Below are 25189 nucleotides of genomic sequence, written 5' to 3' on the forward strand. Positions count from 1 at the left end.
TTCAATCTGCATTATCTGCTGGTCTGGTTTAAACAAAACCAATGTACTCAATTTGAAGTATTATAAAAACAAATTAGATTGCAAATTGCTATACAATTAATTTTCAAGTTTCTCTTAAAATGATATCTTTTTCCCTTTTCTAAATAAATACAAGACAATAAAGTTAGCAAGTTTCTGAGCTCTTATTTTGGTTTCATAGTCAGTTACTTTAAGACAATTAAAGAAACTAAATCTCTACAGGTGCACGAAATATGCTTGAGGTATTGTTTGCCTGAAGAAAAAAGAAAGAATTTCATATATTGAATATTATCAACTCAATACTTTTTTTTAACTATACAACATCATCAGACAAAAGAACATATTTGATTATAATTATAAATCTGTTAACATGACTTAATGATTCCTGCCTAAAATCCAAGAAACAAATGACACATACACCTACTATAATAAACATCCCCATGCAATACTAAATTTTGGTTGACTTCATATCATTACCATCGATTTCTCCTCTGTAGTGGTTAGCTGTTTCTGCAGTATCCTTATCTGGTTATTTTGCGAAAAACAGTTTGCCTGTAAAAGAAACCCAACATCTCACAACCTTTTTCATTTTAATAGTAAAGCCATAACATGTAAAGGAAACAATAGAACAAACAATGTTATTAGAACAGCGAAATCAACCTCTAGTTCTTTTACATCTTTTATCAGGATGTCCCGATATCTTACAAGGATTCGTCCTATCGCGAGTGGTTATTTATTATTAATATATTTTGGTAAACAAAATACCACATTAACTCTACAACTTCATAAAAAATTACGAATACATGCCAACGTCACAAGGCTGCCAATACCAAACCCGCTGGTTTACTGCAGCCCCTGCCCATCCCCGAGCACGTATGGTCGGACATATCCATGAATTTTATCAATGGGTTGCCTTCTTCCTATCAAGTCGAGCAAAGCAGCAGTACATTAGCTTAAAACTATCAAGTGAGGGTCAAAGTGTAATTTCGGCATTCTCAATTGTGAAAATCAGATATAAAAGTTTGTGGATTAAATTCCTCCGGACCTCCCAGTCCTCAACTTTCCTTGTGCCTCTCTGACACATCCTATCATGTCTTCAGAGTTCAGAGCAAAAAACAATGGCTTCTGCAATCAACCCAATATCCTTCTCTCTCCTCATTCTTGTCTTCTTTCCTTGGACATCAGAATCAAAATCTAGAGACCCAACTCCGGCTGCGTGGCCTCACCAATTCCACTCAGTGGTGTTCATGAACAACAGCGGCACCCTCCAAGTGGTGGACCTTTGGTACGACTGGCCCAAGGGCCGCAACTTCAACATAATCCAGAACCAGCTGGGGAAGCTGACTTTCGACTTGGAGTGGGACAATGGCACCTCCTTCATCTACACTCGGGATTCCAACCAGGAGTGCAGGGTTATGCATTTCCCTGTGGGAATTCTCCGCCCCAACTGGCTCCAAGGCGCAACCTACCTCGGCCAGCGCCACGCTAATGGTTTCCTCTGCAACGTGTGGGAGAAAGGTCGACTTCATCTGGTACTACAAGGATGTCCTCTCTAAAAGACCTGTTCACTGGGTCTTCTACACAGGTACAACCGTACAGTATTCATACCCTTAAATCACACACCACATCTCTGTGTATATATATTGCCTAAAGTCATCATTTCAATCTCAATCAATCAAACATGATCTTATTCTTTTCAATATAATAGGGTAATTTCAATATTGGGTCCTGGTTAACATTGATTATGATTTTGTGAGAAATTCGTTTCCAATATTATGGAGTGCAGGATACAGTGGTCATGTCATGACATTTGAGGTGGGAGCAGTGCTTGAGGATGCCGAGTGGCAAGCCCCTCTTTACTGTTTTAGTGCTGCCGCTGGTGAGGAAGAAGAGAGGATGAGCCCTCTGCTTGAACCCGTGGCTGGTGGTGCTTCTCATGGAAGCTTCATGAGAGGGCCGGATATCAGTACAGTGTAAATTGTGTATTAATGTAATCCCAATTTGAGACATTTAGAAAACTGTTAGTCTGATATCATAAAATAGCATATATCCTAATCCTGTCTAAGCTTCTTTTCTTTTCTTGACGTGTTGAATAATTTTTTTGTGGTGTGTAATTAATAACCCTACTATGATAGTAAGACCCTAATGATAGTAAAAAGTTAGCCAACGATATGTAATTAATAACCCAACTATGGAAAAATTCTTTAGTTTTAAGAAATTAAAATCATCAGGCGATAATAGTTTGCAAAAAAAAAAAAATTTGTCTTAATTTTGAAAATTTTATCAAATATGATATTTATTTGATGGGTTAGATTTATTTTAAAAATCAAAAGTTTTAATTTTTTAATTTTTTTTTTTAAAAAAAGGGTTTTACAAATAGAATAAAATACTTGAATTGACATACTGTATTATATAAACAGACTAAAATTCTTTTCCAAATGCATATATCATTTACATAATTTTATTAATAATATTTGTTACAATTACTTCTACATAAAGAAGTTTTTGAAAACTAAAATTGATAAAATCTTATTTAGATAGATAATGTCAATTGAAAATGAGATGTTAGAAAAATTTAAATATAAAAATTTATAACCCACTTAAACTTTTAGCCTAAAGCTTCAAAATTTATCATTGGGTATATTATTACATTTGTTTCTTTGTTGGGCTACGGATTAGATTATTGGACATTTTTAGGTTTGTGGCCCTTATTACACCTTTATGCTGCACCATAGGTGGTACCCCTTATCAAACCGCGTTAACTGACAACTACTTTTCTTAGTTTTTACCAAGAATATATAAGGTCACGTCATTTATTTGATGCATTTTTTTTTAATTTCTGTTTACTATCACTGATGAGGTTAATTTGGAGCTCTTTGTTAGGTTGTCAAACCCTATATTTTTATTTGTAGTAGGAGAATGTTAAACATCTCAAATTTTGTTCCCAAATAATGTGTTAGAATTTCATGGGTTTTGTCATTTTTGAGATTGTGACGTATCGTTTAAAAATTAACTTTTTTAAAAAAAAAATTGAGATGTACAGCATTTATCTTTTCCTAATAAATGGAGGTTACGTGACAAAGCGATAGCGAAAACTCTAACACTAGCCGACGGCCAAAACTTGATTTCCGATACTCTTTTGTACTCTTATCGCACACCCACGAAGGCCACGAGGTCGAAACGTGAAACCCCAACTCTCTCCCTCCACCCGATTGATCGGATTACCTTTTTTGGTATTCTTTGAATCTCAATTATTCATTAGGAGAATTCCTAAAATGAAGCTGCTCTCTTTTGCTTTGTTTTAGCTGCAAAAACCCTAAAACAAGATCAAGATGAAGATGAAGATGGCAGTGGATGCTTGGCGGTGGTGATACCAATAGAGTACGAGTTAAAAACAGAAAGAAAGAGATGGGTACGGGAAGTCGAGCGCGGGGATTGGTGGTAAAGACCCTGCTACTGATTGGAGGCGCGGTTTTGCTCAAGCGGCTCACCAAGTCCACCACTCGCTGGGACCATGCTCGCATCGTTGGTAACTCCCTCACTGGCCAAAAGGTACCCGCTACTGATATTTCCCTCCTCGTCTCCCACCCATCTCTTCCATTTTCAATCATATTGTTCATTCAGCAATTTTTGTGATCTGTTAAATGGGGGTAATGTGTTTGAATTTTATGATAGTTTTCCATGGAGCAAGCATCCAGAGCTCCTGACAATTACTTCAATTTCAGGTACTACCGTAGCCGTAGGCCTCCTATCCTATTATAATTCATGTTCCTATTTTGTTGCACAGTAACCACAAACTTTCTCAAGCTATCAGATTTTTCCATCAAACCCATTGCTGAGCTTCTTATCGATAACCAATCAAGCATCTCTAGGCATGGGTTCTTTCTAAAACATTCAAAGGACCCTTTTTGTTCTAGTGGATTACCTTTTGTCTTTTGTCTCTGGCAATCTGCAGAATGCTTACGTGCCCAGCAGCAGAGATAGTAGATGGCTCAAAGGTTTTATATTTTGAACAAGTGAGTATATAACTCGCTGCCTATTTGCTTATCGAAGAAAAAAATTAGAAGCTTTCAATGGCTTTCTGTTCATTATCTTTAGACTTTATATATATACTGTCAATTGCTTTGTGCCATAAAATAGCTTTATGATGGTGTTATTTCTGTTGTTAGGCATTCTGGAGGACTCCTCAGAAGCCCTTTCGGCAGGTATGCTAGTGTACCCTATCAGCTTTCAAACTTGCTGCATTTGTTATGCATGAATCTTAAGTGAAAGAAATGGTTTCCTCGGGCATTGTCTCCTTCATTCTTTTTTCTTTTCTTTTTTTCTTTTGTTTGCGCGCGCTTTCATGAAAGTTCAACTTCAATGACGTTCCTGTAAATAGAGTTCTCAGTTCAGGTTGAATTTGCCTGTATTCTTTCTCCAGATTGGAACCTTATGGCCCAAGCCTTGTTATTTTCTTCAAGAAACATTTTTAAATTGATAAATTCTAAATTCTAACCTTTACTGATTGCAGAGATTCTACATGGTCAAGCCCTGTCCTAAAGAGTTGAAATGTGATGTTGAGGTTGGCATATACTCTGTTTTCCAGTTTAGTTTTGAAGAGCATAATTTTCCTTTGCATTTTTTGGGATTTGGGTAACTCTCCAATATTTTTAACTTTGCTCAATGGGCAGGTAAGTTCATATGCCATTAGAGACGTGGAGGAGTACAAGAACTTCTGTGATCGCCCAAAGGACCAGCGCCCACTGCCTGAAGAAGTTCTTGGGGTAAGCCTTTCGTCACATCAAAATCATGGTCTTAGTTACTTAGATCCATATAATATGAAAAATATTTCTGCATATGACTTTGTAGACTTTGTATGTTATCTTTTGCTTGAATTTGCAGTTTAAAAGTTCTGGTATAGAAAATTGTAATTTGAAGGAGTGGCAAAGCCTATGTACATGTGGTGCACAACAACGAAGTCTTAAAAGAGGTCCCGGAACAAGTTTTATAAATTAATAAGGAGGTGCAACATGGATTGAGGTGGGTGGATGGGTTTCGAGCAGAAAATGTTTTAAATTGATAGGTATGACCTCAAAATTGAAGACTGTTAGTAACAATCTGTGATGTTTGACCCCAGTTACCCTACAAACGTCCAATGAGTCAGTTCTTTAAGACACAGGTTGGCAGGTGGTGGCATTGTGGTGAGTTAGTATCCCCTAGGATTCAGAAGTAACTCACTAGATACGGGTTCTGATGTTTCCTGACTTATTGACTATCACATACATGACTTACCTGGCTGCTATGTTGTTTGCTGATAAGCATAAGGTGATGTCTTAATATACCTAGATAGGGTGTTGGATGCTTAGCTATCTTTTTCCTTCTTTAAATATTTCAAGCGAGAATGAATTGGAAGGAAGTTTTCTGATATCATAAGTTTTCAGTTTATTTGGAAAAGTAGTTGTATAATTTTTCTGTGGCATGCCTCGCTAGATTTGTTCTTGCTAAACCTGTTATTTTATGTGAGACGAATCTGATGGTATATTCTGCTTCTTAGTTGAATGATAGCATGGGCTAACTTACCCTAGGTCTAAGAACAGCGTAGAGCCGTACAGCCTATTAGTCAAGCCCATATAATAACCGGTATGCTTGTTTTTAGGCTAATGCTTCAGCTTGGGAACATTCGATAACTTGGATTCTTGATGTATTGTCCTGCACTAATCGCATTAATCTTGTCAGTAAGGTTTCATGCCTGAGTGTGAGACTACATATATTCATTTGAATGCTTTCAAATTGTTACTTTTTGGGAGTTCACATTCTCCAAATGTCCTCTACTTGTGCAGGACATTGGGGAACATTTAACAACAATATATCTAAAACGCTGTGAGCGTGGAAAACGCTGCTTATATGAAGGTTCAACTCCACCTGGCGGGTTTCCTAATTCATGGGTAATGGTCTGTTGACCCGATTTGCCTTCTCTGTTTTTTTTTTTTTTCTATTTATTTATTTATTTTTCTGCTTACACTCCCCTTGTCAGCTGTCTGCAGTAAAAGCTGCGAGTGGGAAGTTATTTCTCCTCAATATTGATCAGTCCAATTACAAATATTCAATGATAGGTTCTTCCTTTTTCTTTTCTTTTTTTTCTGTCTCTTTCTTCATGACAGAACGGGGCAACCTACTGTACTTCGGAGCTTGCAATCTTGAAGAATAACGAGATACATTCATGGGACAGGGGCTATGATATTGATGGAAATCAAGTCAGTTTTTGTAGTCTTAAATTTGCATTTATTGATTTACCTTGATGAATATTTAAAAGTACTACTTTGGATTGAGATTAAGGCAGAAACCTTTAATGGGAATGCATTTGTTCACTCGCTACAGGTTTGGGGAGCAAAGGAAGGTCCTTACGAGTTCAAGCCTGTACCTGCCTCTAGTTTCAATGACATGGTTTCTCCTTTAGATTTCCCTCCTCAGCAATCGGTGGAGAAACGAATACAGGGTTCATTTGTTTTGCAAGACTGATCATTTGTCACATATAGCAATTATATGTAAATCTCTTAGCATTCTTAAATTCTTATCAAATAATGAATCATTCAGTTACCACCTTAAAACTTTCACAATTTTGTTTCGTGGAATATTCACCAATTGATGGGCAATAAACATGGTGTGGGACTGAATAATGGGTTGGTTGAGGAATACATCCGTTTAATGTGATCATCAATCCATGTAAGATTTGGTTTCTTTGAATAGCAGGTATGTGCATGCGGTGGTCTTTTCGTATGATGGACGATTTCTTAACCTGTGGATTATTGTATTGCTTTATTTACTAGCTTGAGTTGGGATCGTCCTCCCTTCTCCAGGAAACATCTTCTACCTCCCAATTGAGGACAAAAACTTCAATGGCTTTTGTTTGCTTGTGTGCTCAAAACGGAGAGGAAATTACTTTTTCAGCAATTAGGATCGTGATGGGAAAATGTAAAGTGGAATCTGAAGGAAGTTTGAGAAATAAAATGAAAAATTACAGGAAAATTTTGTCAACCCTAGTCACATAGGATGACTGACAGCTCAACCTGTTCAGCTAAAGGTGCTATTGAGGTAGAAGTATAATCCTGCAAGTGCCACAATTCCCACCACAGCTGCGATCGGGAGCGCCCGCCCATTTGCCAGGCCAAAAATATCACGCAGTAAGGAAAAGTGTTGTGTTGAATTATGCACAAGGAAGAAAATGGGAAAGAAGACATATTTATAATTCTACTGAAATAAGCAAGGATTATGTTTACCCAATTGCTTAGTCTCTCTTAAGTTGTTCATTCCGTGCCTTACGAACATCTGTGTCATTAGCATTTTTCACCACAGCAGGTTCATACGGCCTAAATCTCCGCTTAGGAGCACCACAGACCGTAAAGCACAATTGATCAGGATGCGTATTATTACAGGTCAAGACTTAGCGCGATCAACATTTTCATGACTTCTTTCTTTTTAAAAATTACTTCATTTCTTCTTCTATTTGAAGCAGTAAATGCACTGTGTAATGTGGATCACTCTCTCTCTTGCGGCCTTCACGTGACACCCTAAAAGTTAGTCTCATTTTAGGTGGGTGAATTGCCACGTGGATTATAAAGTTGTCCATAGGTGTAAGCTAGTCGATCTCACATTGGGTGGGTAGATCATCACATTGCGTGAATTGATTATAAAGGTGCTCATTAAATGCAATATTGAACTTTATAAGTAATTCTGAAGAGGTTCAATTGTAACTTAACTAATCTATTTAGAATAATATCTAAATGTGACTAGACTATTCCTAAGTAGTGACACTATATATGTTACTCCTCATTCTCTATTCGGTCATTCTATTATCCTCTAAGATCCCCTCCGTAAGTTCCATTCCATTATCCTCCTTCTAATGGATTCGATTTGATATTTCTTTTACACACTGTTGTTTGGATGATTCGTGGTTTAATAGGACTGTTAGTTTAGGTGACTTCGTTAATTATTGTGACTAGCTCATAACCCGCGCTATGCGTGGGATTCTTCATTATAATTTAGTTTCAGAATTTAAGCATATTTAGTCTTTTTATTATAGGTTAAAAAATGCATGTAAAAAAAAAATTATCACATATTTTTCAGTAAGACCCTTAATTTTATTTTAACCCCAAAAAAGCAAAACTTTTTAAAATATTTAAAGAAAAGAAAAGAAAATAAAGAAAGAAAATCTAAATTCTAAATATTACAGCATATGTGCTGTAGTTTTTTCAATGGTCAAGATGGTACTGTAATTTTTGTTTATAGCACCTAAGCCAAATCCTACAAAATAAAACAAAATTTTTCACTAAACATTTAATAAATCAAAAAAAAATCTTCTCACATCGCATTCAATGCTTAATCAAATAATTTTTTGCCTTATTTTGTTTTTAAAAGCAGGAAAAAAAAACAATTCAAAAAGAAAAAGAAAAAGAGTGAATCATACCAAAAAAAAATTTAAAATATATTAAAAAATAAGAAACTTTAATTTTATTTTAATCCATATAAATTAAAACATATTAAAATATTTGTTTCCATATCAATAGTTTAAAATGAAAATAAGTATAAAAAAAGAAGAAAAAAAAAAAAAAACTGGAGACAGTGGCGGGCTCGTGAGTGTTCGACAGTGGCTGGCTCGTGAGTGGTCGATAGTGGCGGGCTCGTGTGTCGTCGATGGTGGCAGGTTCATGGTGGGGTTTAGGAGAGGAGATGGAGAGAGAGAGAGGGAGGGAAAGATTTGGGGGGAAAATGGGTTTTGGGGACAAAAAATTGGTATAGAAGACGCACTGCTCTTTTTCAAAATCATATATTTGCTTCTTTTTTTCTTTTTCTTTTTTTAAATGAAAAAAAATATATATATTAAAAGGGAAAAGGCCCTTTCCACGTAGGAAAGGGCCGGGCAGGGGAAGGCGCGTCCCTTGCCTATTGGCCTTGTTTGCCAAGCACCAGAACGTTACACAGTAATGCGGGATACTGTTCATGTCCTTTTTCTTTTTCTTTTTTTTTTTCACTTTTTCATATTTTTTTAATACCAATCAACATCAAAACATTCCCATTTTTTTTTTCACTTTTTATATCATATCAATAATTTTTTATCACTATTCAAATAAAAAAATTCACTATAATATATATATTTTTTTTTTTTTTCACTTTTCTATACAAATTCTTTTTATTTTATATCACATCATCACTTTTTATTAATTCTAAAATTAAAAACCCACTACTCTGTTCTGTACATGTCTTTACCAAACAAGCTCATCATTACTCCTCAACGATAGATTAAAGAAAGAAAGAAAGAGAAGAGGCTATTGTTGTCATGTCACCCTGAAGCTGCACCATCCCATCATGTAAATCCTTCAGTTGTTGGATGTGGTCTGCCATTGTAGCTGTGCGGGTTTGCATAAGCTCAAGAGTGGAATTTTTATTTTTTTGTTGGGTAGAATAGGAAGCAATGGGTGTAGATCGATTGGCTCTTGATACCAATTGTAACAGGTATAATTCGAGTTTAGGTGTTTAGAGTGGATTTAAGATGAAAATGAGTAGAAATGTTTACTAGAATTTCATCGAAGCAACAGAAAAGCATGGATATGGCAAGTTTGAGGCTGCCTTCCCTCCATAGTTAGCTTAACAATTCATCATATACCTAACCCTTTCCATAATAGGTCTTATATACTAACCTTTACAACATGATCCCTTGAACGCACAAAATAAGGTATAAAACGACAAGGATAAAACGACACCGAACAAAACATAAAACGCACTACATATACTTCTCCTCAACGCACCGTTTAGGACACCCAGAATGGGGTTTAGGCGTTTAGCTTGATCGCATCGCATCACCCTCAGGAACTGTCCCTTTCTGCCACGTGTAAGGACTGAACTCAGAAACTCCACCCTTCTAGACTACTCCTCAACTCTCGTCCTCTCTCTCTCTCTCTCTCTCCCAGAAACTTCAAAGCTTCAAACTTTTGTTCTTCTATAGATCAATCCATGACACCCTCCCTCTCTCCATCTCCTCCCTCAACCCCACTGAGCGCCACCGTCGACCACCCACGAGGCCGCCACCGGTACGTCCAACTCCATCTCCGGATCTCCGGCCATAAGTCACCGTGCGTTCTCCATCTCCGGTTCGACTCCGACGAACCAACCAGCGTACTACCACGAGCAGCCCCAGCAGACCACCAATGCCAGCCAAAGATGCCATTGAAGGTCTGTGTGCATGTGTCTGGAATTGATTTTCTATTTTGAGGGTTTTTTTCTTTTTCTTTGAGGCTTTTATTTTCTTTTCTGTTTTGATTTTGGGTACCATGTTTCTCTTTTTTACTGTGCTCGATCTGCAAGAACCGCTACTCTCTCTAGACTCAGTGCTTGAATGTTATGTGCCTGGGTATTTGAGAATGTAATTTCTAAGGATACCATGATAAAAGACAATAAAAATAATATCTTTAGCACTTCGAGGGGCTAAATCCTCCTTTTCACTCTAACACGCGGTTAAGAGATGAACCTTTTGATAATTTTCTGGTTACTTTCATCGAAGTTAACTAACTACCCACTAACCCATTACACTGAAAAGGATAACCGCTAACCATCCACTAACCCATTACATAACTAGCCAATGATAACTACCCATTAACCCCATTACATAACTGACCACTAACAATTAAAGGCACATACTAAACACTTACTAATAAATTACAATAATAATATTAGGCCCATAACAAACTCATCTGCTTCAGAAGACCTTGCCCACAAGGTCGGTAAATTAAAATTTGCAAGCACACCCCTTAGCAGTCCCAATCTGCCAAATAGCTTCTGGAAGTATTCTACTGGGACATAGAAAAGAAATTGATGATCGGCAGTCACACACAAAGCAACCATTGAGCTGTTGGTAACATCACGGCAGATGTGGAATCCCTACTCATGTCTGAGTTGACAGTAACACCAGATGGCTTTCGCTCAAACAAGTCCCATATTCTTTCAATCTCTTGTTCACTAATTGTGATAAAATGAATTGCAGAGGACCCACTTGTTTTCTTCCCACTTTGCTCATAGAATGAAGCCACTAATGAAGTAAAAGAGCTCCCAAAATGAATTAAGTACAAAGCTTCAAGTACCTCATATGATGGTACAATTTCTGTGAAACCATAATCATGAAGGTCCCACAAGTGTACAGCCTTGTCTCTTCCAGCATTAAGCAAAATTTGTCCATCTTCAGATATAGCCATAAATTTGTCCACTCTTATTAAGGTGTCAGCAGCTGCCAACACGTAACCCCAGCATGCACGAGGCCCGTGTCTCCCATCAACAAATAGGGAGCACATATTGTGGAGCACATTTTTGTCTTTTACAAAGAATAAACATCTTTTCATGGAGTAGGTGGCTAGAATCTGTAACTCTCCCTTCCTCACATGTGTTCCTCTGTCCAAGACCCTCGTGCTGGCAGAGAGCAGCTCCCTCATGCTTAAAGTCTGGTTTTTCTTGTCTTGACCTGCAACAGAACCTCCTCTCCGATAAAGAGGGCGATACCACAACACACATGCTCCAGGGACTTTTGATAAGAAGTAGATGATAACTAGAAGCCAATTTCTCGAGCCTTCTCCTTTGATCCAGGATATGGTCATGGCAAGGCCACGATATTCCACAAAAGACACAAAAGAAAACCCAAATAAGTTGTAAAAGTAACATACTGAATTCTTTCATAACAAATCCAAAATCCATCAGCTGCATAAGTCTCTTCACAAGCCCAGCAACATCTGTCTCCATGCTCCTTATCATCTTCCTCTTCTAAACCTTCCTCATTCTCATCAAAGAAAACTATAAGAACTACCGAAGCAGCAGAGGACACGTTCAACGAATCAATCCTCTTGAAAGCACAAAGTGGAACAAGAAACAGCACCAACACAACCAAAATCATCAGTTGACTCCAATCCCCATTTCCCAACCACTGATCGGATACCTCCACATGGTGAACCAACCCCGACATGACATCCCCCAATACAATTAAATACACTACCGTCACACCTACATTGTTAACAGTCAGGCAGTTTTCTGATAACAACATCGCTGGCCTTCCCATTGCATATTGCACAACCTCACCGTACACAGCGGCCTTACATAACACCGAAAGCCTCACCAACAAGTTGGCACTAATATCCATTGAAATTATCAAAACAAACTCCAGAACCAATCCAAGAACCTTCATTGCAACCGGGAGGGCCTTAATCTCAGCCCCAATAATTGAAGTGCTTAAATTAAACACAGCCCCAGAATTTTCAGACCCAGTTTTAGACCCCCCATCACTAAGAGGATAACAGAGACTCTTAGCAAGACAGGGACTCTTACCTCTCGGAACTAACGACATGGTCCATCGGTCTTGTGTGCCGCTGTGGTTCCAAGGACCCACCAACGCAGCGACGACAGCTGACTGGAGTACGGGGTTCTGGGTTAGTTCCCGGGATGGAGGCATAGGCCTGGGCTTCTCTTTGTCGCGGAATTGAGGTGGAATCTGCTGATGAGTGTTTTGGCGGTGCTTCCGCGCCAACTGCGCAGCCTGGGTTGCAGCCACTATGGTTAGCTCACCTCCCATTTCAAGATCGTGCAGGTAACACAAAATCTTCCCAAGATCCGAGGTCGGAGTGGCCAATACTTGAATCCCTTTGCCCGCCATTGTCAACACCCCAACTGTGCTCTCCGGGGTAAACTGGGTTTCAGCACCGCGGAGGGGATCAACGGCGTCAGAGCCACCATGCCTTAAGAGCGGTTTTTCCTATGCGTTTCCCGTTTTCTTCGCAGCTTCCCCCATTGGGTCCTTCACACATCCCTCTGTAATCCCTTCCTTCTCCCTATATTGATTGAGCACCGCAAGAATACCTTCCACCTTTTGCTCCAGCCCATTGTCCACGAGCGCAAGCCACGCCCTCATGAAAGGAAAATATATTTTGTTCGCTGAAATGTTGACACTCAAGCTTTGGTACTGGTTGCGTCTCTTGACCATGCGGTTTCCGCCATTCACCGAATTGATACCCACTGGAAAGTTAAAGCCAATCAAGCCTTCAACGTTCAGGACATAGTCTCCCAATGAGATAATTTTCCAACGCCATCTGTGCTTTGAGGTTCCAAAAAACTACATTAGCTTCGGCGCTGCAGACACGCTTGCGAAGGGGCATAGATCAAATTTCCGGTGCTTATGAACAAATTGTTCATTATGCTCTAATTGGTCCTCCGATACTTTAATATCTGTTTTCACCCCAATTGCATCTTCTTCAAGTACCGTAACAAGCTGGAACTCTCCAATCTGCAGGGCTTTTTCTCTAGACACTTCAATAATTTCTGTAGGATGAACATCTGAGCGGGCATCGGTTGCGAGGGCTGCTTCTAACTCTTGGACCTCGTCATTTTGTGGTTGCTCTTGCTCTTCTTCTTCTTTAAGGGCTTCTTCCACATTAGTGAGCAAAATTTCCTGCCTCTCCATACTCTCCGTCATTTGCTCTGTACTCTCCTTTAATTTTGCAAGAGTAATCTTAATCATCTCCAATTGTTTCCTGATTTCTTCCTCTATTGCTTGATTCTGATTGTTTGCGGCTGCAAGAACGTGGTTCATGGTCGCAGGAACGCGGCTCTGATACCACTTGTTAAGTGCCTGGGCATTTAAGAATGTAATTTCTAAGGATACCATGATAAAAGACAATAAAAATAATATCTTTAGCACTTTGAGGGGCTAAATCCTCCTTTTCACTCTAACACGCGGTTAAGAGATGAACCTTTTGATAATTTTCTAGTTACTTTCATCGATAAGAGCATTCCTAGTAGCCTCACCAAATTTTACTCACCAAAATAACTAAAAATTACTTTTTTCTATTCTGGTGAGCCACTTTATTAAAATTCCCCCAGCAGCCTCACCATTTTAACTAGTCAATATTCACTATTCCATTTAAATAATAATTTTTTCATATTTATTTATTTTTTCTTTATATAATCTTTTTACAAAAATCATTCATATTCATGAAATAAGGACATTATCGTGTGAGAGATGGGAGATGAGAGAAGAAAATGAGAGAAAAAATGAAAAAAGTGTGCTAATCATGTGAGAGAGAAAGGTGAAACAAAATTTGGTGAGTGGGTTGTTGAGTGAAAATGTCTCATCTAATTTGGTTAGTAATTTTAGTCATCAATTTTTTTTGGTTAAAATGGTGAGGCTGCTGGGAGTGGTTTTTCAGGATTTTCATCAAATTGGCTCACTAAAATAGCTAAAAAACTATTTTGGTGAGGCTACTAGGAATGCTCTAACAAAGCTGAATTAAATACAAGAGACAATAGAAGTTAACTAACTACCCACTAACCCATTACACTGAAAAGGATAACCGCTAACCATCCACTAACCCATTACATAACTAGCCAATGATAACTACCCATTATCCCCATTACATAACTGACCACTAACAATTAAAGGCACATACTAAACACTTACTAATAAATTACAATAATAATATTAGGCCCATAACATTGAATCGGTTTAAGACTCAGCTCTAGACCCATCTTTTCTCTTGTGAAGATTTCCACTCTTCTTTACTAAAGTAGTAAAGTTTCCATCCCAACCTTTCTTGAACAGCAAAGTAAGTCAAGGAAATAAGCCAGTGGTGGTTCTATGGTCCAACGAGCACAAGCATGATTTTTGGTGATGGGAGAGAACAGAGTAGGAAAATGGAAAAAGTCAGAGGGGTTTGTGAGTTGGGTTAGGCTGAACCATGATTGCTAACTACGCCTGTGACTGTGAGTCACAAACAAAAAAGAGATTAGCTGGTTTTTTTTTTTGTTTTCTGTGAATTGAACGGCAAAGTAACAATGTTCGTGTCAAGTGCAATTAGATGATTGATGAAAAAAATGGGTTTTGTGCTTCGCTTCATTGCTAATGAATTAAACATGTATATGGGTCTTTGTATGCTGATGACTATGTGATGATTTCAGTATTATTGGTTTTATTGAGAGAAATTGGTAAATCTTTAATATACACATTTGATTACTAAGTTAATTTTCTGTAGGTTAGGGAAATTTTGTTAAAAGGTCGAGAAACTTCTTTTTGTGTATCACAAATGGCCTCAAATTTTGGTGTTCTGATTTGATATAGCCGGAAAGCTTTGAAGTTGTTTTTTAGTGGTTTTGATTTTATGGGTAGATTAAAGTTGATTGTTGAATTTTTCATGGAGATCAAAATTGGTGGGGATAATTTTTCAGGATTGGATGTTGTTTTAGGGATTCCGATTTTATATAAATTGATTGAGTGATTTTCTTGGATGGAAATTGAGTGGGTGATTGATTGGTAATTGGGATTGTTTGTTATTTTAATAATGTTATGATTGATTCAAAGATAAATGAAGGGTTTGGAGTAGTTGTTTTTGGTGGGTTAATTTCTTTGAGTTGGTTTTTTTTTTTTGTTAAGTTTCTTTGAGTTGATTATTGTGACCAAATGATGAGATTCTCTTGGTTGATATGCTGGTTCTTGTTGTGGTTAATTTTCTAACATTCAAAAGGATAACCGATTGAGGTAAATTGTCGCTATTCACATGAGTTGTGTAGTTTTGATTATATATGCTTGCTTTTTATTAATAATTTAAAAGAACTAATTGAACAAATTACCCGGACTTGGATTTATTTGGACAAAAGATATTACTCGGACATGAAAAATGGATATTTTTCTTGGACAACAGACGGTGGATATGTTTACCTAAACACGAACTTGGATATTACTTGGATAACAAACGTATTTACCTGGACAACGGACATATTTATCTGGACATTTCACATTAATGGACGTGATTTGGACACAGGACACCGGACAATGAAAACTTTACTTGGGCAAAGGATTTAATAACTATTATTAAGGGACCAATAAATATTAATAAAAATGTATTCATGCTGGACAATTTTATTATTGGATATTTGTGGAATAGGAACTATTGGACTAAGTCTAGATTTATTTTGACATTTACAATTTCCCGTGTATTTATTGTACTAAGTTTAGAGTTCTAATGCATGGTATATGTTAATTGGTTTATTTTGTGAATTGTTGGGTTGTAATTGGATAAAAGAGAGAGGAAGCCAAAGGTTGTCCCAATATCTCAATCTTGGAGACTTGGACACTAGCATCTTTTTAGTTTAGGTATATGTCCATTAAGGTGTGCAAAAACCCTCTTAAGCACACATCTGCTCCGCAATCCGCATCCAAAGATTATGCGAAGCCAAATGCTTCAGATGTAGGAATGATATCTGATGATCTCCAACATGGTATGATTTAGGGGAATTAACTATTAAATGCAATGCATGTTCTATCTGTTTGGAAAGCTTGCTGTTTTTTTGATATTCAACAGCAAGCTTTCCAAACAGATAGAACATGCATTGCATTTAATAGTTAATTCCCCTAAATCATACCATGTTGGAGATCATCAGATATCATTCCTACATCTGAAGCATTTGGCTTCGCATAATCTTTGGATGCGGATTGCGGAGCAGATGTGTGCTTAAGAGGGTTTTTGCACACCTTAATGGACATATGACCTAAACTAAAAAGATGCTAGTGTCCAAGTCTCCAAGATTGAGATATTGGGACAACCTTTGGCTTCCTCTCTCTTTTATCCAATTCCAACCCAACAATTCACAAAATAAACCAATTAACATATACCATGCATTAGAACTCTAAACTAAGTAGTACAATAAATACACGGGAAATTGTAAATGTCAAAATAAATCTAGACTTAGTCCAATAGTTCCTATTCCACAAATATCCAATAATAAAATTGTCCAGCATGAATACATTTTTATTAATATTTATTGGTCCCTTAATAATAGTTATTAAATCCTTTGCCCAAGTAAAGTTTTCATTGTCCTGTGTCCAAATCACGTCCATTAATGTGAAATGTCCAGATAAATATGTCCGTTGTCCAGGTAAATACGTTTGTTATCCAAGTAATATCCAAGTTCGTGTTCAGGTAAACATATCTACCGTCTGTTGTCCAGGAAAAATGTCCATTTTTCATGTCCGAGTAATATCTTTTGTCCAAATAAATCCAAGTTCGGGTAATTTGTTCAATTAGTTCTTTTAAATTATTAATAAAAAGCAAGCATATATAATCAAAACTACACAACTCATGTGAATAGCGACAATTTACCTCAATCGGTTATCCTTTTGAATTTTAGAAAATTAACCACAACAAGAACCAGCATATCAACCAAGAGAATCTCATCATTTGGTCACAATAATCAACTCAAAGAAACTTAACAAAAAAAAAAAAACCAACTCAAAGAAATTAACCCACCAAAAACAACTACTCCAAACCCTTCATTTATCTTTGAATCAATCATAACATTATTAAAATAACAAACAATCCCAATTACCAATCAATCACCCACTCAATTTCCATCCAAGAAAATCACTCAATCAATTTATATAAAATCGGAATCCCTAAAACAACATCCAATCCTGAAATTATCCCCACCAATTTTGATCTCCATGAAAAATTCAACAATCAACTTTAATCTACCCATAAAATCAAAACCACTAAAAAACAACTTCAAAGCTTTCCGGCTATATCAAATCAGAACACCAAAATTTGAGGCCATTTGTGATACACAAAAAGAAGTTTCTCGACCTTTTAACAAAATTTCCCTAACCTACAGAAAATTAACTTAGTAATCAAATGTGTATATTAAAGATTTACCAATTTCTCTCAATAAAACCAATAATACTGAAATCATCACATAGTCATCAGCATACAAAGACCCATATACATGTTTAATTCATTAGCAATGAAGCGAAGCACAAAACCCATTTTTTTCATCAATCATCTAATTGCACTTGACACGAACATTGTTACTTTGCCGTTCAATTCACAGAAAAAAAAAAAAAAAAAAACCAGCTAATCTCTTTTTTGTTTGTGACTCACAGTCACAGGCGTAGTTAGCAATCATGGTTCAGCCTAACCCAACTCACAAACCCCTCTGAGTTTTTCCATTTTCCTACTCTGTTCTCTCCCATCACCAAAAATCATGCTTGTGCTCATAGAACCACCACTGGCTTATTTCCTTGACTTACTTTGACTTTTGGTTCACAAAAATTGTGGAAAGGAAAATGATTACAGAATTATTTACATTAACCATTTTTCATTTCTCGTTCTTTCCAAGAGCCAAAATTAGGTATATACTTTTCCTGCAATCTTTTTGTTCCTCAGTAAATAAAGCAACTTCAGTAAAATAAAAAAAATACTAATGGAGATATATGATCCTTGTCTATCCTCTTCAAAGCAGTCATTGTGCCTATAGGAAAATTGTGTGCTCTAATCTATATGTTTTCGCTCTAAAGCAGTATAAATGTCTAACATATGTCAAATTGGAGTAACATCACCTTCCCCTTTCAATCCACATGCCCATTTATAAAGAACACCTAGTCTGTAATGGTGTAATTCTTAGCCCTAAATTAGCATGTAATTCTTAGCTCTTGTAATGGTGTAATCGTTTTTCAGTATCAATACAAACCGATTCTCTCTTTTCATTCACAAATCTCTCTCTCAATTCCACAGTTTCATCACAAAATCCCCAATTCCGTAGCAGACTTGTTACACTCACTAGTATGGAAATATCCGGACCAGCTCGGCGTTTAAAAGTCAAGGTATTTGTCTTTTGTGTTTTCTTATTGTGTTTTGCATACTCTTAGTTGATGAATATATTACTGACTCATGCACGAATTGCCGTGGTGGCAGGATATGAGCGACAAGGTGGTAGATAGCAATCCTTATAGTAGGCTAATGGCACTTTAGAGGATGGGAATTGTAGAGAACTATGAAAGAATACGGGACTTCATGCTTGCCATAGTTGTCTATATTTATATCCTCTTTCAACGTTTCTTTTGTTGCTATAGAATGGAAGTCTATTGTACAATATTACATATATATTTTTATGATATGCATATGTTGCACATGTGAATTGATATGTATGTCATGTTGGTCATTATTTCCTAGGGAGGAATATATGGCGCTATCGGGTGTTTTAGAAAACTAATTCAGAAATTTAGGCTAGTGAAAGGATGAGGTTCTTAATAGAACTGAATCTCTGGCATGTTTTACATGAGTGGCTTGGTTTACTGTTTTAGGTATGCCACTGATAAAACATAGGAATTATGGAAGTTGAAACCGTGCTCTTTACCGAGCATTCATTGATCATATATAGAGTTTGATTACAGAGTTTAAGCTAAACACTAACTCTAGTCTAGCAACCGGTTTCTACCTCTAAATACATTCAAACTATAACACTTGGAATCTTTATCATAGGAATTATGGAAGTTGAAACCGTGCTCTTTACCGAGCATTCATTGATCATATATAGAGTTTGATTACAGAAATTAAGCTAAACACTAACTCTAGTCTAGCAACCGGTTTCTACCTCTAAATACATTCAAACTATAACACTTGGAATCTTTATCTAGTTATGAGACTATTGCATTAGGACTCTATAACATGTCTCGGCTTTTGGAATTTGGATAGAATTAGAGAACTTCTTAGTAGAGTCCCGGTTGGACACTTCCACAGATTGAGCTGCACAAGACTCCTGCTGAGACTTTGAGTCTTGTGCGAGAGGTGTTCTAATACCCTCCCGCAAGCTCAACGGGGGAGATCGCACGTTGAGCTTGAAACAGAGTTGTTGAAACTTGGCCGAAACAAGTGGTTTTGTAAGGACATCGGCAAGCTGATCGGAGCTAGGAACAAACCGAACCACCAATGACTTATCAGCAACGCGATCTCGAACAAAGTGGAAATCAATTTCCACATGCTTGGTACGTGCATGGAATACCGGATTAACGGACATGTAGGTGGCACCAATATTATCACACCAAAGAGTTGGGGGTGAGGAGGTCCGAACACCAAGTTCTTGAAGGAGTGCCTGGATCCATAAGAGTTCAGCTGTGGTGTTTGCAACAGCCTTATTCTCAGCTTCTGTAGAGGACCGAGAGACAGTGGGTTGCTTGTGGGAGCTCCAAGATACCAAATTTGAACCAAGAAAAACACAATATGCACCGGTGGAATGACGATCGTCTGGACATCCAGCCCAATCAGCATCCGAGTAAGCTTGAAGAACATTGGAAGATGAGTGATGAAGAAGAAGCCCATGAGACAGTGTATACTGCAAGTATCTGAGAATTCTTTTAACGGCCTGCCAATGTGGTTTAAGTGGTCGATGCATGAATTGGCACACGCGGTTTACAGCAAAGCTTAAGTCTGGTCTTGTGAGAGATAGATATTGTAGGGAGCCGACTGTACTGCGATAGAGAGACGGATCTTCCATTGGGTCCCCTGAAAAGGCAGAGAGGACGGACGAGGAAGCCATTGGAGAAGTAATAGGCTTTGCTTCATGCATGTTTGTCTTCTTTAAAAGATCCATAATATAGCGCCGTTGAGAGAGAAGAAGACCTGAGTTCAGTTTGTGAACTTCAACACCAAGAAAATAGTGTAAATCACCCAAATCCTTAACCGCAAATTCAGCATTAAGGAGGTGAAGTAAGTCCGGGATGGCAGCTGGATCTGAAGCTGTGATGATGATCTCATCAACGTAAATAAGCAGGAAGACGGTGACTGACTGTGTTTTGTAGAGAAACAGAGACGAGTCGGCCTTGGACCCGACAAAACCAAGTTGGATGAGCTTTGTACTTAACCTGGAAAACCAGGCTCTAGGCGCCTGTTTGAGGCCATATATAGCCTTGTGAAGCTTGCATACATGATGAGGAAAGTTAGGATTGGTAAATCCCGGTGGCTGAACCATATGAACCTCCTCGGACAAAAGACCATGAAGAAAAGCATTTTGTATATCGATCTGTTTCATTGACCAACCAGCAGAATATGCAAGGGACAGCACTGTTCGGATCGTAGTGGGCTTAACAACTGGACTATAAGTTTCTCCATAGTCCACACCTGCTTGTTGATGGAATCCTTTGGCTACCAGCCAGGCTTTGTGTCTCTCAATGGAACCATCGGCCTTCCTTTTTAGTTTGAACACCCATTTGCAACCTACTGAATTTTGGGAGCCATGTGGAGGTACAAGAGACCATGTCTGGTTATGTAGAAGAGCATTAAACTCAAGTTGCATTGCATTTCTCCATTCTGGAATACTTACAGCATTTGAGAAACAGGTCGGTTCCTGAGTGGCTGAGGCATGTTGTGTTAATAAACCCCGAGGAGCAGGGTATCGGACAGTGCCATCTGTGAGCTATCGTGGCTGAACTATATTGTTCATAGACCTGGTATGCATGGGATGTACTCGGGCAGGAGGAGTTTCCTCATAGGAACTGGAACAAGAGCCGTGTGGTTTTGCAAAATTGGAAGAAGAGGAATTGGAAGAAGAAGGTGGTGATGCAGGAGGTTGTGGTGAAGATGGAGCGGGTGGAGGGACAAGAGTAGGAGGAAAATTAGGAGCTTGAACAGAAGTGAAAGTAGGAGGAGTTGCAGAATCTTGAGAAGCATAAGGAAATCGGGATTCATGGAAGATGACATCCCGAGAGATGTAAACTCGGCCAGATTCTATGTGAAGGCATTTATAGCCTTTGTGATGTTGACTGTATCCAAGAAAAACGCATTCTGTGGAGCGTTGGGAGAATTTATGAGTGTTGTAGGGTCTGAGATTTGGAAAACACGCGCACCCAAAAACTTTAAGAAACTTGTAATCAGGGACTTGATGAAATAGTTTTTCAAAGGGGGACTGATTATTGAGCAATGGAGTTGGCATTCGGTTGATGAGATAACAGGAGGTGAGGCAAGCATCCTCCCAGAATTTTTGAGGGAGCGAACTCTCGGCCAGTAGGGCTAGAGTGGTGTCAATTAAGTGGCGATGCTTGCGTTCGGCACACCCTTGCTGTTGGTGTGTATGAGGGCAAGAGATACGATGTGTGATGCCTTGAGATTGAAAATAAGAGTGAAGGTTACGATATTCACCCCCCCAGTCCGATTGTACACTGATTATTTTTGTGTTTAAGAGTCGTTCAACCATAACTTGAAATTTAAGGAAGACAGACATGACATCTAATTTGGCTTGTAGAGGAAAAACCCAAGTAAAACGACTAAAGGCATCAATGAAAGAAACATAAAACCGACTTCCGTTTATTGATAATGTTGGAGAAGGTCCCCATACATCGGAGTAAATTAATTGTAAAGGACTACAAATTGAAGTACTAGAAGAACTAAATGGCTGCTGATGACCCTTGGCTTGTGCACATGCAGAGCAGGGGGAGGAAGCCTTATTTGAAGAAACTGGAAGGTGGAACTTAGAAAGAACATGCTGAACTGTGCGAAAAGCAGGATGACCCAAGCGCTTGTGCCATGAAGCTGTAGACGTGCGTTCACCGACAAAGGCTTGTTTTATTGACGAAGAACTGGCTGACGGAAGAAGGGGATAGAGGCCATCTTTAGTTGGCCCTTGGTGGAGGATGGCCCTGGTTTGAATGTCCTTAATCAAGAAATAAGATGAGTGAAATTCAAAAAAGACAGAGTTGTCAAAGGCAAATTTTTGAACTGAAAGAAGATTTTTAGAGATGGATGGAACACGAAGGAGTTGGTTAAGAATAAATTTACGCCGAGAAAAGATGAATGATGCAGAACCAACATGAGAGATAGGCAAACCTGTTCCATCCCCTACTCGGATCTGATCCTGGCCGTGATATTCCTCACGAGACAAGTTGAGGTGTTGTAGCTCGTTAGTGACATGATGTGTAGCACCGGAGTCCGGATACCAAACATCCTCTGCTGGCAGTGCTGGGGTTGAGTAGTAGGCCTGTGGAGAAGGGAGAGGTTGCTGTTCTGGAATAGACTCCTGGCGATGGTAGCAACGAAAAGCAGTGTGGCCAATTTTCCTGCAAATTTGGCAGGTAGGACGGGAACCAGTAGCAGCATCAGGAGAAAAGTAGGATCCACGTCCACGGTTGTTGGGAGAATAGCCATGACCACGGTTGAAGGGTCGTCCTCCACGGCCACGATAGCCCCTGCCTCGAGGGGGGAAGGAGCGATTTGTAAAATTTGCAGCAGCCGGAGGAAGATCAAGGGCAGAGGTCTGCTGGTCCAAACGCATCTCGTGGGCCAGTAGATGACCATAAAGTTCATCAATGGATAAGGGATCAACCCTGGTGGTGACAGAGGTCACATATGGGTCATATTCAGAGCCAAGACCCTTGAGGAGAAAAGAAACACTCTCAAAGTCATTGAGAGGTTGTCCGGCAGCAGCGAGAGTGTCACTAAGAGTCTTGATGGTTTGGAAGTATTCTGTAATAGAGCTGCTACCTTTCTTTACTGTGGCAAGCTGAAAATATATTTGCATGACTCTAGCACGGGCTTGAGATGCAAACATGGAAAGCAGAGTGGACCAGAGAACAGCCGAGGTGGCGCTTCCAACTGCATGAACCACGTAGGGTTCGGTTAATGTGGATATAAGGATGCTGAGTATCATCTGATCACGCTGGTTCCACGCAAGAAATTCTGGGTTGACAATTGTGGCAGGCGCTCCATCATCAATTGAAGGATTCGGAATCGTTTGAGGCGGAGGCTGAGATGACCCATCAAGAAAGCCGTAGGTGTCCTGTCCTTTGATGTAGGCGAGAGTCTGAGTTTTCCATGCCATAAAGTTTCCTTTGGAGAGTTTGATATGAAGATTCGGATTCATGTTAGGTACGGTAAAGACAACCGGTTGCGGTTGGGGAGGTGGTAGATGAGTTTGAGTGGCTATGGAAGCCACCGAACTGGCAGAAGCACTGGATTCTGAATCGGAATGAGCCATAGCTCAAGACGTGTGTCTTTGAGATGGCTCTGATACCATGATAAAACATAGGAATTATGGAAGTTGAAACCGTGCTCTTTACCGAGCATTCATTGATCATATATAGAGTTTGATTACAGAGTTTAAGCTAAACACTAACTCTAGTCTAGCAACCGGTTTCTACCTCTAAATACATTCAAACTATAACACTTGGAATCTTTATCTAGTTATGAGACTATTGCATTAGGACTCTATAACATGTCTCGGCTTTTGGATAGAATTAGAGAACTTCTTAGTAGAGTCCTGGTTGGACACCTCCACAGATTGAGCTGCACAAGACTCCTGCTGAGACTTCGAGTCTTGTGCGAGAGGTGTTCTAATAGCCACTTTCTCAAATATATGCATAAGATACAATTAATGTAATGTTAAAATGATGGGAGCCCAACCTAACTGTGTTTATATTATAATCTGGGTTTAAAATCCAATATGGAGGTTATATTCAATATATATATATATATATATGAATTCAATGTAATATTTATTGTTTCACTTATCTCGCTGGTAGTAATGGTAGTGTGGCTAAATGCTCAGCATGGCCCACTGGGTGAAATTATTTGGAATTTAGATACTCTGATTTGTAGGCAGCTTTAGAGTGGCAATAGCAAACCTAAGTCTGGTTGAGTCAAGTTGTTTTTGGCCCTCTTCCCCCATATGCCCAACTTATATATTTATTTTTAACGTGTAAAATACTTTACAATCGTCAACACCTTCAGTAGGGTTGCTCTGATTTTCGTTTATTGATCACAGGGTATAGGTGGTGTAGGAAGTGTTGCAGCTGAGATGCTGACAAGGTGTGGTATAGGTCGCCTTTTATTATATGATTATGACAAAGTGGAGTTAGCAAACATGAATAGGTTGTTCTTTCGTCCGGAACAGGTATTTGTCATAAATCTTATTCTTAATTCCATGTTTTAAATTTTCATCATATAGTTTCCTCATTTTTGGATATTATATGCTTCAAAAGTTAAGTGGCAATGGTTTTGAACTTCCATCTTCCTAACTGTTATATGGACCAAAGATGATTATATTTTTTTAGCATAAGAAAGTTCTTTTAGTGAAGGAACACATAATCTTGCCAATTATGGATGTAATGCGATTTGTCTTTTCAGGCGGGTATGACAAAGATAGATGCTGCTGTGCAGACCCTCTCAGATATAAATCCTGATGTTGTCCTTGAGGTAAACACTTTTATTGGATCTTTATTACTAAGTGACTTTGTTACATATGTCAAGTAGTTATATTTTGAATTCTCTATCTGCGAATTTGAGGAATAGTTCATCATTGCTAGCATGGGATCCTTGAATGAACTTATGGATTCAAACACATCTATTAC

At 38.5% G+C, this 25189-nt stretch overlaps 1 protein-coding gene and 2 pseudogenes across 2 annotated transcripts; all 3 read left to right on the forward strand.

Annotated features, from left to right (window-relative positions):
• The first annotated feature begins 954 nt into the window (after window positions 1-954).
• On the forward strand, window positions 955-3441 carry LOC133875577 (uncharacterized protein At4g14100-like; annotated as a pseudogene).
• On the forward strand, window positions 3099-6795 carry LOC133875576 (chromophore lyase CRL, chloroplastic). Of its 2 annotated transcripts, none has more exons than XM_062313750.1 (9): window positions 3099-3570; window positions 3694-3743; window positions 3974-4034; window positions 4188-4223; window positions 4532-4582; window positions 4692-4784; window positions 5841-5951; window positions 6162-6254; window positions 6379-6795. In XM_062313750.1, exons 1-9 carry the CDS (start codon window positions 3373-3375, stop codon window positions 6517-6519), a joined length of 834 nt encoding a protein of 277 aa, XP_062169734.1. In that variant the 5' UTR covers window positions 3099-3372; the 3' UTR covers window positions 6520-6795. The 2 variants fall into 2 exon arrangements, with proteins under 2 accessions (XP_062169734.1, XP_062169735.1); XM_062313751.1 differs by having other exon boundaries at window positions 3100-3570; window positions 5841-5945.
• A 3270-nt stretch (window positions 6796-10065) lies between these two features.
• Window positions 10066-25189, forward strand: part of LOC133875044 (ubiquitin-like modifier-activating enzyme 5) — a 35216-nt pseudogene continuing 20092 nt past the window's right edge.

Source organism: Alnus glutinosa, chromosome 8 (assembly GCF_958979055.1).
Source record: "Alnus glutinosa chromosome 8, dhAlnGlut1.1, whole genome shotgun sequence".
Taxonomy (NCBI): Eukaryota; Viridiplantae; Streptophyta; class Magnoliopsida; order Fagales; family Betulaceae; genus Alnus; species Alnus glutinosa.

Excerpts from the sequence above, each read along its gene's own strand:
- LOC133875576 (XM_062313750.1), top strand. The coding sequence starts at position 3,373 with ATGCTTGGCGGTGGTGATACCAATAGAGTACGAGTTAAAAACAGAAAG. Across the intron at positions 4,035-4,187 it reads AGGTTTTATATTTTGAACAA|GCATTCTGGAGGACTCCTCA; the intron begins GTGAGTATATAA and ends TTCTGTTGTTAG. Across the intron at positions 4,583-4,691 it reads AGTTGAAATGTGATGTTGAG|GTAAGTTCATATGCCATTAG; the intron begins GTTGGCATATAC and ends CTCAATGGGCAG.